The sequence below is a fragment of the Lipophrys pholis genome (genome assembly GCF_963383615.2).
Source record: "Lipophrys pholis genome assembly, chromosome: 4".
In the NCBI taxonomy this organism is placed as follows: Eukaryota; Metazoa; Chordata; class Actinopteri; order Blenniiformes; family Blenniidae; genus Lipophrys; species Lipophrys pholis.
The window spans coordinates 17,641,546-17,655,201 of NC_137637.1; the positions used below are offsets into that span (position 1 = coordinate 17,641,546).

At 43.7% G+C, this 13,656-nt stretch overlaps 1 protein-coding gene across 1 annotated transcript in view; it reads right to left on the reverse strand.

Annotated features, from left to right (window-relative positions):
* The window catches only part of plxna1b (plexin A1b), a 197,248-nt gene that overhangs the window by 48,032 nt on the left and 135,560 nt on the right, over positions 1 to 13,656 (reverse strand). Inside the window, exon 10 of the mRNA XM_080461568.1 lies at positions 12,632 to 12,832. Within this exon, the coding sequence (XP_080317694.1) occupies positions 12,632 to 12,832 (201 nt within the window). The remainder of the gene's footprint in view (positions 1 to 12,631; positions 12,833 to 13,656) is intronic.

The following is a 13,656-nucleotide window of genomic DNA, read 5'->3' on the forward strand; positions in this document are numbered from 1 at the left end:
AATAATATTCTCATCTAATTTCATTTTTGCATCCTGAACTAATAAGAGCTGAAATGTAATTGACTCGTCGCTGGCATAATCAGTTTTATGGAATTGCTTTAAATGAGACAACAAGCTTCAAAAGCAGCGACGTGGTGGCGGTGCGCTAACTGCAAGGGTAGAACAAAGCAAGAGGGAAAGAGAGCTTCTGCGGAGATCTTTCACGACCTCTGAACAAATGAATTATCACAGACGATTATCACCAGCAAATAAAATGCCCTTTCAGAAGCTGCGCCACCTCCTGGATCGCCCGATTCTAGCACCCAGAGCAGCCACGTGCCGAGGTAAACACGCCGTCATCTGAAAACACTCACAAAGGAGATCACATCCCAATCTGAGAAGCTTTATGTCATTAACTATTCATTAGGTGCCTTTCATACAACATAAAACAGACGCCAGAGAGCAACAGATCTTCTGAGTGCCGTGAGCATGACGCCTGTTGCAGCTTTAGATATGACCTAACGCCTCAGCCAGTCAACTGGTGCCCAGTCAGGCTCCCCCGTCCACTGGTATGGTCACTATCTTCGGAGGCCTCGGGGTGGCAGATAGCAGGACTATTCTCCTCGAGTGAAGTGGTGATAATATCCAATGTGAAAGCCTCGACGCCCGGAGCTGTGAGGCCCTCTCAGATTGGATCTAGTGACAACTTTGCCACTCTATGGTATCGCCCACTCCAGTGAGACACTGTGAGATTTATCTTGACATCTACAATAATAGTGAATTTGAATGTATTTGAGGGGGTAAAGCAGCAAGAAATGTGCATAGCAAAGATAAGAAAATGAGAGGACACAGCAATGTCACAATGAAGGGCTGATTAATTCTTTCTTCACTTTTGTGATTGGATGATTTACATTTAGTGGGCCCGAAGGCAGAGATGCTGATATACTAAATAAAGAAAGACATCTCTATGCAGCCTTTCTCTCAGAGCCCACTTTAAGGGAACATTCTTTCTAAATGTGTTCATAAGCATATTTCGACATGTTATTTTATTCAGCAGCCTGGAATCACTCAGTGATTTGGTTGAAAAAAAAAGCCACCAAAAGACCCTTTCCACTCCATTTACAGGTGTCGCACAGCATTGTCACTAAATCTTACATAAGAAATGGATTTAGAGCTGAGACAGAGAAGATGGGTCATAATCAGAAAGGGTAAGAGAAGTGGGTGGGTATGCTGGGAAATCCAACCAGTGAAGAGGGAGGTCAACATGATGTTAGGATATAAAATGACAAAACGATTTTTACAAGACAGGAACATGTTGTGGAAGAGTTGATCGGGAGAGCAGGGGTGCAGTGAAACAATGGTGAGAAAAGAGCAGATAATATAGCTTCAAGGGTGAAGGAGAAAGAGCGAGGGCAAGATGGATAGAGAGAGGTGATTGCGTGTTATTCTGTGGACACCATTCATTTACACATGGAATAAGAAGCCCGGCCCCGGACTCTAAGCGCCTGAGCCGGTGGGGGCTAAAGTGAAATTGGCATTTTCAATTTGTTCTCTGACATGTCTGCCTTGGTCTTTTCACACATTCCACTGCCTCTCCTTCTTTCCCGCTTCTTTTCCCTTCCCCTCTCTCTCTCTCTCTCTCTCGCTTTTCCTCTCATTATTCCTTCTCCACACCTCTTTACAAACCTCTTCCCCCATCAATCGCCTGCATGACTTTCTCTCCTCTGCCTCAATCCCTCTAAAGCGCCCCACAGTCAAACAAGGAAATATGAAGCAGATTCCTTTATCGCATATACCAAACATTTCCTGTGAAACACATGCGCATGCTGGATTATAAATATGTGGTCCTGCATGCGGTACAGCTTCCAAACAAGGATGCCGGCACAACTCTACACAGGAGATAAAATAGGACTCAGAGAAACACATGCAAACACAAGAACGATAAAACAAATTGATTGGACGTCAAGTAGTTTTTCTCTCTCTGCAAGGGCGAGGACATGGACTTCCTTCTTTCGTCACCATCACCAGACCACCCAGTTTGCTTGGGAACAACAACCCTTCAGTGGCGGAAAGATGGAGAGAACACACATGAGTGTGTATATGCATGTAAGACAATGGAGGCGGAGAGCAAAGGAGTATGAGAAGAGGAGGTGTACAGGGATGTAGAGAAGATATGGAGAGAAAGCAAATAACAATGGCACTAGAAAAGATAAGGGGAAAACATGAGAGGGGAAACGGATGAGAAATCTGAGATAAAAGTGACAGTGAAAGGCCAGAGAAGCAAGTGTAACAAAGATGGTGCGTGTGGCAGACGCAGAAACAGAGGGCGAGGAGGAAGGGAGGAATCCAGCTGCAGGCAGCTTCATATTTGGCAACTGGTCAATAGTTACGACTTGGCAACTGTGTTCAATACAATCAGTCTTGGGTGAGCTAAGCAGCAGGTGGGTTTCATACAATTGTCTCAAAAAAACCAAAACAACAACACTATATGATGTTGTGGTTGAAAACCTAAGTGGTTCATAGCAAAACAGCAGCAATAAAGTTCTATCAAGTTCAATTTCACACAAACGGCAACTGAAATGGCTTCACATTAAGGAGAGTGGGTTTTTAATTGTTTTAGTTGGCCAGAAGGAGGGAATCAAAAACACCGTGCTGGCTCACATCAAACATTTTCATGGCCTTTCGCAGGAGCACAGGCCAAACCAGCCAGCATCTGCCCACTGGGAAACTCAGGAGAGCCCAGGTGAGCCGGGTGCACGTGAAGGAAAAGATGGAAAAACAATATTCACATTTGAACAGTTTTATGTCCAGAGACTAAGACATTAATGGAATCGTTCAACGTGTCCAAAACAAATAAAAGCCATAATTTAGTTACACTGTTCTAGGTACTTTTTGTGCCCCTAGCTAATTCATTAATAGGAGGGGGAGAAAAAAGTCCTTCAGTATTGGATGAAAGTCAGCACAGGCAGGCAAAGCCAACATTTTCAAATCACTGGCACCAATAAACAGCATTACTTAAAACAAGCTTTTCAGCAGGTCCAGTGTGCTCCCCTACACACACAACCAATGCACACACGTATGACTGTCCCAAGAGATCAAAGAATAACGCTGTCTGCCCACTAGTATATGTCACAGGTACTGTATGTTTGTGTTTGTAAATCCATCGTCGGGGGGGGGGGGGGGGGGGGTTAGAGAATGGAAATACACACGATTATGTACCCTCGCTTCACGAAAGCATGAATATTTAGTTACGGAGTGGTGTGTCCGTATGTGTACATGTGTTTAATGGGCAGCAGAGAATGGGGGGGGGGAGCAAGAAATGTTAGGCTATGATCCAAAGCTCATCTCCTCTCATTGCACCAGAGGCTTATTAAACTTTCATACTGAACCAGCACTGTTGCACAATACCCTTTTGAGGGAATATGCACTTGTACTCGCTACACAGCAGAATCCAATATGAAAATGCAAACATTAAGCAGGTTACTCGGGAAAAGGTCAGGATTTGCATGTGTAAAGGGGAGAGAGTAATGTAAACGGTGGGACAAAATCACAATGTTCTATATTCTGTGACTTTAATTGGAAAATGAAATGCGATAGTGGCAAATCCCATGTTGAAAGTCTCTGATGCAAAGACATGCGAGTGGTCACTGGACTATAAACTGGTTTATTTATCAATGTGAAGTCAGCATATGAAATGTAATGTTCAGACCAGATTGAATGTGGTTGTCCATATCTCTGTGTTGGCGTGGTAGACTAGCACCTGGTCCAGTGACCTTTTCTGGTATGGAAACTGGATGAAATGAGACTGTGCTTCTAGCTTTGTCAAGTGTAGGAATGTCGCGTGAAAGAGTTAAAAAGGACAACAATAAAACTGAAAAAAAGACAAATACAAAGGTCTCTGCAAACTCCCGGAGAATTGCCAGGGAGACCTTTGTCACTGAAAACTGGGGAGACAGGAAGAGATGGCAGGTATGAAGAAACATGTGGTACCTTCTGAGAGGGTCATGGCTGAATAATTTCTCATTTTGAAGGTGTGTCGAAGCCACATGGCTAAAAGTAATCAAACATACTTAAGGCAAGTCTGTATCTGAGAGGGGAATGTTTACATTCTACAACTCCTCATGTCTCTGAGGGCAATTAGGCACCGGTCAAAAAGTTCAATCGCCATCATTCTAGTTGTAAAATATGACACACTAGAAGAGCACAGGAGGAAACTAACTACACACTTCATGTGAGACATGTCTCACCAGTCTCAGCATATAGTGTGTGTGTGTGTGTGTGTGTGTGTGTGTGTGTGTGTGTGTGTGTGTGTGTGTGTGTGTGTGTGTGTGTGTGTGTGTGTGTGTGTGTGTGTGTGTGTGTGTCCGGGTCTGAATGTATACACACACACAGGCACACACAACTTCCAGCCAGATATGGCTTCCTAATCAAGGATCAAGTAGTAATCCTTCCTTTGGCTTAGTGAGTGAGTGTGTGTGTGTGTAGTGTGTAGTGTGTGAGGTCAGGCGACGTGGAATCAGCCCCAGCTCATAATAGGGCCCTGTTAGTCAGTGCTAATCGCTAATGCTAACAGGATTGCAGCATGGCCGGACCCAGTTACCCAGCTTATCTCTTGCACAGACACGGATACAAACACACACACACACACACACAAGTACGTGCATACATGGCTGCACACATACTTTCTTCATTGTTGGAAGAAAGGGGAAGAGGAGAAAAATGCTGGCTTGAGGGAAAAAATAATGCTGCCATTGCCATTAGGCGAGCGTAAGCTTACTACACATCTCCCTGGACAAAAGGCTGAGTTTTGGTAGTTTGCAGAAATGTCCACATTGTCAATGTCGTCATTCTTTTTTCTCCTGGCTCAACTTAATGCCATTCTTTCCTCGTTAAGTCCCGTGCTGTTCCATATAGCACATATCTAATCACCTTGTGACATATTTCACATTTCGCTCACCACAATACATTACTATCGCTGAAAAAAACATTGGTTTCTCTATTTGTGATGTAACTGGAGTGCAATCATTAAAAGAACGGAGTTGGGACACCAATATGAACTCACTCTTCCTATTCTTTAAGTCTTACAGCAAAACAAAACAACTTTTATAATATCTTTGCAACACTTTTAGGGGTCCCGCCAGCCAAATCGCCCTATTGTTGCTACTTTTAGCAGCTTAAATGTCTTTATTTCATTAAAAGTTATGCCACAGTTGCCATAAAGACGTGGCCAATTAAACATTTCTCTATTTCTGATCTGATTTCATACTTAAATATTGCTAGTTCGGTCAGGTCTTGTATCTGAAACAGCATTGGATGTCGTGAAGGAACAGAAACTGTGTTGGCCAGCACATCAGGACCAGAGACCTGGAGTAACACCCCCCCCCCCCCCCCCCCGCTGCTTCTGTTAATTGTTTTACCCCTGAGAGGTAGAAGTGGCCCGCCGCAGTGCCAATAACTCACCCTTTACTTGACTCACAGTTAAATATAAAAATGTGCTTTTGTTACACCACTCCAGCGCACATTCCTGTGTAAAAAAGGATTTTCAACTTAATCTAATAGATGAATTTGCATTCCCAAAGCCACATCGAGGGAAGACCAATTCACAGTGACTCTGACGTCTATACGCCCGGCACGTTTGGGTGATGGGCTCGACCGACTGCGCTGCTCTATTTATTTAGAGCAGTGGTTTTATGGACTAATGAGTCAAAGAGCTGCCTTTTCCCAGCAATATTTTGTCATTCAATTGTTGAGAAGTCATGATCAAAACAAATAGGCACAAAGATCTTTTTTTGGTGTTTTGAAGGTTTTGTGGGTTTTTTTGATGCCTCGTATGAACTACTCAGTGTGCTGTTTTTAAATTTCCCTTAGGGGATGAATAAAGTTATGTGAAATTTTGAACATTGAAATCTTGGTAAAATTGTTGGGGGTTGAAATGTGGGTCCGAGTTCTGTTGGGGGTGGCTCATCCTTCCGTGCTTTGATCTGCGTATATAGCGATAAAAAGTTCTCACTCCCTCAGTTACATCAGATAAACCCAAATTTATGTTGAGTGCCCTAACGTGGTGTCTTGACATGACTTTGCCCTAATGTACCGACGCTAAAACAACCTCAAAAACGGTCCAAAAGAGGAATAGAGGTGAGCGCCACTTTGTTTTTCCTCTCACTAAAACTGATAGTGGGAGAAGCTCGTTGGAACAATCACGTCTGCTGCTTCATTGTCACTTCAAATCATCCTCCAGAAGCAGAAAGTGCAGCACTGCTACGAGACGAAAAAATATGTAGAGTAAAGGTTACAAATCGCTGGAGATGCAGCGCAAGAGCGAGAAATGAGAAATAGATAATGAAAGAGGGGTGGAGAAGTTGGCATATGCAGATAGCTGTGCAGCGATTAATTCTTATTTATCCGGAACAGCAGTGTGGGAGCTCTGCTCTTCACCTGTCAGAGAAGACGAGAAGCTGCGAACCAATGATGGGGCAGAAAGGAGGAGGAAGCAGGGGGGGAAGAAGTGAAGGGAAAGACAAGACATGGGTACATGAGTGGGAGGGGGAAGAGAAATGCACTTTACATGGAGGTAAATATGTCTCACATTTACTTTGTTTAATATTTTCAATGGGAAATGGATCGCTCAGTGTAAACTACATGCGAGCACGGATTGTCAAAATTCTGAATCATTACTGTTACACAACATAAATAAGTTATCCCACACACCAAACCGTAGGGTCACATTTTTAATACATGCACAGCTTCAAACAAAGCGTTGGTCAGAAATTAAATCTCCATTAGTCAAGTGTCCCATGACAACGCTACAATCAGCAGTTTTTAGTCTGCAGATCTGCACACATGAATTCCTTCTGCTCTTTCAATCCCAGACGACACACACAATCACACAGACACACACACAAGTTTGTGTCTACGAGCCAATTAAAACAGTATCAGTGTGCACTGTGGCTGAATGCAGTGGCAGGTCTGGTGTTTATATCTCATTAAGCTGAGCTGGGCCATGCCAGGCCAGGCTGTACCATGCTCCGCTGCACCCAAACCCTCCACCGACCAGCACCGAGGCCCTCATTAGCCTCGTCACTCCGCCATCTTTAGCACTCCGCAAAAAGTGAATTTATGTGCCTGCCATGTACTTAAAACAATGCTGATTCGTCAGTTTTTACAGTTGGTTATGTATATATATCCAGATATTGGGTAGAACTCCAGAAAGTCTTTTGAAAAAGTATGTTTGTCCCAGTCCTGCACACTTCATCTTTTTCCAAACACACACTTCGGAGGGTGTGTGACACTATTAGCCCAGTGTGGTTTTCATTAACTTCTTTCCCTGCAGACATGTTTGGCCTCTCCTCTAGACCTCTGTTTGCTCAGGCTACCCATCTATTCATTTATTCATCCATTTTTCTTGTCTGCTATCCTTTTGTCATTTCCCATCGGAAGCCAGCGGATTATTTGTCGTCTCCTCTGGAAGTTTGCCACTCACTAAAATCTGATTGCGTTTTTCTTTTGCGACGCCGCCTCGCTTCAAAAACTCCCAAACCTTCCTGTCCCTTTTTTCTCACCCCGCTCATCTTCTTCCTTTCCCCTCAGCGCTATCTTCTCCAAATCTGTACGGCTGCTTTCTTTTTCTGCCGCCGTCTTCCCGTATGTGTGTCGGAGAGCGTATATGCACACAGAGACCAGCGCTTCTGCGTGCTTGGTCTCCGCTGCCCGACTGCAATTCATCATCATTTTATCTCCCTTAATTGGATGCCATCAGGACCCCTGATACTCCGCATCGCTACTTTAACAAACAGCTGCTCTCTGCACACACACACACACAGGAAGAGGACATGGACACACACATCCTATCCCAAACTAGATTTTCTCCTCATGCCCCCATGTCTGCTTTTTTTCCCCCCTCCTCGCTGGTGACGGAGTCGGAGAAAGAGGGTGATGGAGTGGCCATGGGGTTTATCAGACAGAAGGTAATGGTGTAAGGCCCACGCTGATATTATCTGTCCTCTCGTTCCTGGCCTCCAGGGAGAAACAAGAAAGAAGGATAAAGAGGGTGGAGAGGGTAGGGAAATGGAGACATAGGAGTATAAATGGATAAAGGAACTTAAGAGTCTTTTCGCTCGGCCATCGGCCTCCAAATGACGTCCAGCTGTGCTCCGTCAGCCTCTGAGACTCGAGAGTGTGGTCATCTCATGTGCGGAAACATTGTGCGTGTTTGTTTTTGTCCCCGTCCGCGACCCCTCCGGCCGTCAGAGCACAACTTTCCAGCCCACAAAATCGGCATCCCGACTGGCCTTTTGAACTTCATCACACTGCCTCGGACTGGACTTCACACTCCAGGAGGCTGCTTCGGCCAGGTCAGAATACCGGATGCAGACACCAGCTTGCTGTTTTGGTCACTACTGACCGGAGTTAACTGCTACCATAAGGCCGAGCGGATGGCTTAGTATGTGTCAGTGGTAATGTGGGCTTGTTTGGCACCGAGTATTGTGAAGGAGAGCCTTCTTTTTCTCTATCTTCCAACAAAATGATCAGCGTTTTTCTCCAATTAACGAGCTGAAGGACCTCAGACAATCTGCCATTTCATCAACTTTCACAGGTTCCAAAAATGTGGATTTATGTTTGGCTAAGTACCCGAGTGAGAACGCGAAGTGTGTGACCAACCGTTTCTTTCATAGGAAAAAAAACTTTATGAAGACTCAACACAGCAGAATTTAGAGCTATGAGCAGTTTTTAAAGTCTTCTGCATGTGATTCTCTTAAAGTCTCAACACCTCAAACATAAAGTGGTTTGCTTGTTTCATGTCTCTGCTTGCTACAGCAGAGCTCTTTTTCAATAGTGCATTCTTTCTCCGGTATACGGATACGCTTCTTCTTTTCCCCTTCGGGATCAGTTGGCATGTACAGTAACTTTATACAGAAATACCAAAGCGCCAATATTTTCTCCCATGAACACATATGGATAGTCGATGCTCAAGGAGGTTAGCATGGGGCTGAAGTTACACTATCATATATCATATGTGTCATTTATACTGTAGTTTATTGACAAGCTCCTGTTAGAGGATACCATGTATATGTATTGCGTTATTATGATTGCTGTAAGAGCAGTGCAGTATGGGAAACTGAAGTTTAAACACGATCTGACTGTGTATGTCATGAATATCCTGTGGATAACCAGCTTCTTTTGAATAGTCTGACAATCTTGTATGAAAGGAAGTGGAATGAGTTTTGGCCTCAGGAGAGACCTTTGAGTCCATTTTCTCTCTAACCTTATCCCCTTCCTCTATTGTTCTTTTCAATACCACTCTCCCTCTCACTTTTCTCCATTCATCTCACCTGAAATCGTCTACTATGCTCTAATTTCCCTAGTCTGTTTCCTTCTCTCATCTTCATTCTTCCACTGCTCTCTAGTATCACTTCCTTTTCCACCTCCTCCCACCTCCAACTTCAATGCATTTACCCCACTTTTCTACCCTCACATAATTAGTCTATGTTTTTTTTTTCCCCCTTCATTCCGTCTATTTCAGGTCATAAGGAATTCCACACAGTCGCTGCCCTTCTATTCACCTTTCTTCTAAGTAATATGTGTGAGTTTGACACACTCTTTCGAGAGACACTCATGTGTCTCAAACACAAGGCTAAACTGTGGATTAGCACCCTTGTGTTTATCCCATTGATTAGCAACCCTAATACCCCCCGCCAAACAGTCTTTCCAGAGTGGCCTAATAGAACCGTTACACCTCCAAACACACACGTGCACACCCTTGGATCCGTAGCCTAAGGCATATCGAAGGATGCACATGTGTGCACACGCACAGGCAATGATTAACCCCCATCCCAGTAGATGTGCGCCTACAAACTGAAGCAGCAGTGTGTACACAGCATAACTGATGAAGTCTATTTCCTCTGCGGTGTCATGCATGATTCATTGAGTTGCTGCTCAACACTGTCAAAGTAAGAACAAACACAGTGGGGCGCATGTAAAAAAGTGGAGCTATGAAGATCTATAAACGGATAAACTAATATTTAAGACCCTCATTCCGATGAAATATGGCTCCTCAGCTATAATAAGAACGCTCATACTAATAATTCATGACACATAATTAAACTCATAATCTCGAGCCTGCATGAATTATGCCTTAGCGGCAAGTTCATGCAGCTGGCACCTTTTTTTTTTTTTTTTTCCTTCCCCCCACCCACTGAATCTAAATATGGATGTATGCAGACGGAACGCACGCGCTGCATCAATATCTGACCACGCAGTCAAGTCGCCACTGCTAATTGCTAACAAGCGCTAAGTGCTGACAGCACAAGGCTAATTACTGCTAGCATGTCTTCTTTGTGGACGTCACATCAAACGGAGGAATTCAGCTTTTGGCTGGGGCTTGGACTCTCCGCTGATTAACACTGGCCCAGGAGCTACAATAAACAGTCAATAAACGGACATCTCTACGGAGAGACAACCCCATCACCAGATAATTAGCCCTGCCTTCACAAACAACTGCCCAGCGTGTGCCAACACCTGAATACTGCCCGTCGATACAGATACAATCAAACAGTGTGCTCGCTGTCTTGGTGGTTACCAAGTGAGCTTTACATTGAGTCAGAGAGTACGTCACAAGTGGCTGCACAAACTTCTGGATTCTTTTTAGCCACTTAAGATTCCGTAACGGTCTTCTCACATCCAAAATACTTTTTTGTTATACAATATACACATTTTAGCAGATATATATACTATATGTCCAGATGGCTTCAGTACGGCACATACCAAGCAGGCAAGTGAAATCAACTTAATTAGTCCAGCAAAGCAAAGAACTTGGTCAGTCTTACTTTCAAAATGTTACAAAACCTTTGGAGTGGGGTTTGCAGGGCTGAACATATCCATTTGTATGACGACTACGGCGTAAACTAGTTTGTCTTGGACATTTCAATAACTCTGCAGCTGCTTGCTGAATGTTTTTCTTCTTTTATCGAATATAAGGCCTTTTCCAGTGGTGTTGATGATAGTTAAACCTCCTCCATAAGCCTCCATATTCACATTCCATCAAATTAGAATGCCGGTCTCCACATTGCTTGTATGGCATTGTTGTTGACTGACTTTGGAGTTGAAGCCCACTTACATTCACTACATTATCAGCACGTGTGCATATTCCTCAGGCCACATTGGGGAAAAAATGTAAACGAAAACTAAAAGTTCTAGGTACTAACAATATGAAACCACTTTATGTGCATATATTGAGGTATCTTAAAAAGACCAGACAAATCAACCAAGTATATCTGACCAAGGTTACTTTTAAGAAGTAGAAGCAAGCTGACAGGTGGTGAGGCGACAAAGCTTATTAAGCTAGTGACAATGACTTGTTAACCTTTCTACTTCATGTTCATCAGTCATATATGTTTCTTTCATGTAACTCGTACTGACAGCTTCAACACCTCCGTCTTCATCTCATCTCATATCCCAGAATAGAAGCCAAGGACTAAAGCAGGAGCAGGAGAAGTAAACTTTATGCGAGACGGAGGGGAAGATGGAGTGAGGAAAAGTAAGGGATGGCAGGAAGAGGAAAGTATGACAGACGGAGGTAGGATGGGGGAGAGAGAAAGATGAGCTCTACAGGCTGATAGAGGAAGGGAGAGGGAGAGGTATAGAGTCGAGGTGTAAACATGATCAATCCGCTCTCAACTAGGTTCAGAGACAGACTTCCTCTTCACATTTTCAGCCTCAGTGAAGCGCAACGCCAGCTACCTCTTATCTGTCATGCTAGTTTGAAGCCTCACATACACAGGTATGTACACACACACACACACACACACACACACACACACACACACACACACACACACACACACACACACACACACACACACTTCAATGCACAGAACAGTAATAGATCCACACACAAATATCTAAACTACCTTCAAATCCTTCATATCCTGCAATTCTTATTAAAAAAAGTTCTGCCCAAAACAAAATGGTCGCGGTTACTCTAATCCCGCACGCACCATGAACCCTCCACTCATAACTTTAAAATCGGACGTGGCTGACCGTTACGATCACTTCCCCCTGTGATGCTGCATTTATGACTTAAACCAGTATACAGGGAAAAGCTTAATATATATCTGCATCTTAATTCAAATGTGAACGCTTGCAGTCAATACCTATTTGCTAACTATCAGTTCAATGTGGCATAAAAGCATTGGGTCATTTATCCTGATAGTGGCTCAGCCGGCGTTCCAAGTAGCACACAGTGATCTATCAGGACAAGGACCATATTAGTGTCCAGAATGGTCATTAGTCGTAGGAGGCCATTATTTAACCCTGGAGGAGTCAATGTCCTCCCTAGGATCATGATTTAGTTACCTAGTCGCATCGATTAGGTCAAGACTAATGGTGCTGAATCATTATGCTTTTAGGTTTTCCAAAATCTGAAGCACTCATTTGTGTGCCGGTATATATAAAAATAGGGCATTTCAGTTGCTTTAATGGTGTCTGTGCCTGAGACAAGAAGGCATTCATCATTTTCCAGTAATATTTCCTTTAGTCTGTAATGACTCAAGAACACATCAACACCTGCTGCGTTCTCCATCATTAACAGCACTAAAATTGCCTCCCCTCAGAATAGATTACCTGAAATGCCCGTGTTGTATCTCGTCTTACTCACCGCTGTTTTCTGGCACTGGATGGAGGTGCTGTTGAAGCGCAGTGCGGGCACGCTGTGGGTCTCACCCTGGATGTGGAACATGCACTCGTAGTTCCTCTGTCCAGATTGGGGCTGGGGCAGGTTCTTGGCAGCCAGTGTGATTGGCTTAGTCACCCCGACTGGGATATATATCTGAGTTGAAGGCAGAATCTGGGGGCAATCCTGTGGAGGGAAAAAAAAAGAGAAAGAAATAAAAACACACTTAACTTTTATCCCCAAAAGAGACATTTATAGAGGAAAACGACTGAGATAGTTCAACGCAGTCAGAGCAAACACAGCACAAATAGAGAGAGATAAGAAACGGGGTGATGAAATATATCATTTGTTTGCTGCTAAAAGCTGAAAAGTGAGAAAGCCGTGGGTTACATACTCTATTTGACTTTGTGCCAGATTTGCTATAACACACACTAGTTTAAGAGCTGTGCTGTGATGCATGGCTTGCATGTGTTGCAGGCTTGTGCAACACTCCCACTGGCCTTGCACCAGATTTAAATGCTGCACAGAATCATTTCAGCACGAAAGCTTTTCATACATAGTTCATAGAGTATTATCCACCCAGTAAAACTCTTCGCATCACAACAGTGCTGCATTGTTAAGTTAGGAAAACTGACACCAGTGTATTACGTCCATCTGTGGATTGGAGTAATGAGCTCATGAACTGTGTGTGTATGTGTGTGCGTGCGAGAATAATATTGGCCAGAGCTGATTCTTGTTTAGATCATCTGAAAAACAGCCCATCCACTGGCTCACGCCACTGAAGTGCACAACCCTGGAGGGTGTGTCCTCTTGTAAGACGAATGGTTTTCTCAGTGTGCAGTTGGATTAATTAAATACATTTGCATGTATCAAACAGACAACAATACGATGGGACAGTGTGTGCCATATGTAGTTTTTTTCTCTCGATGTGCATTTGTGCATGTGCTGGAAGAAATAAAGTCATTTCAGTGCTTATTCCACAATTTGGCAGAGACACAGAACTTGTCAGC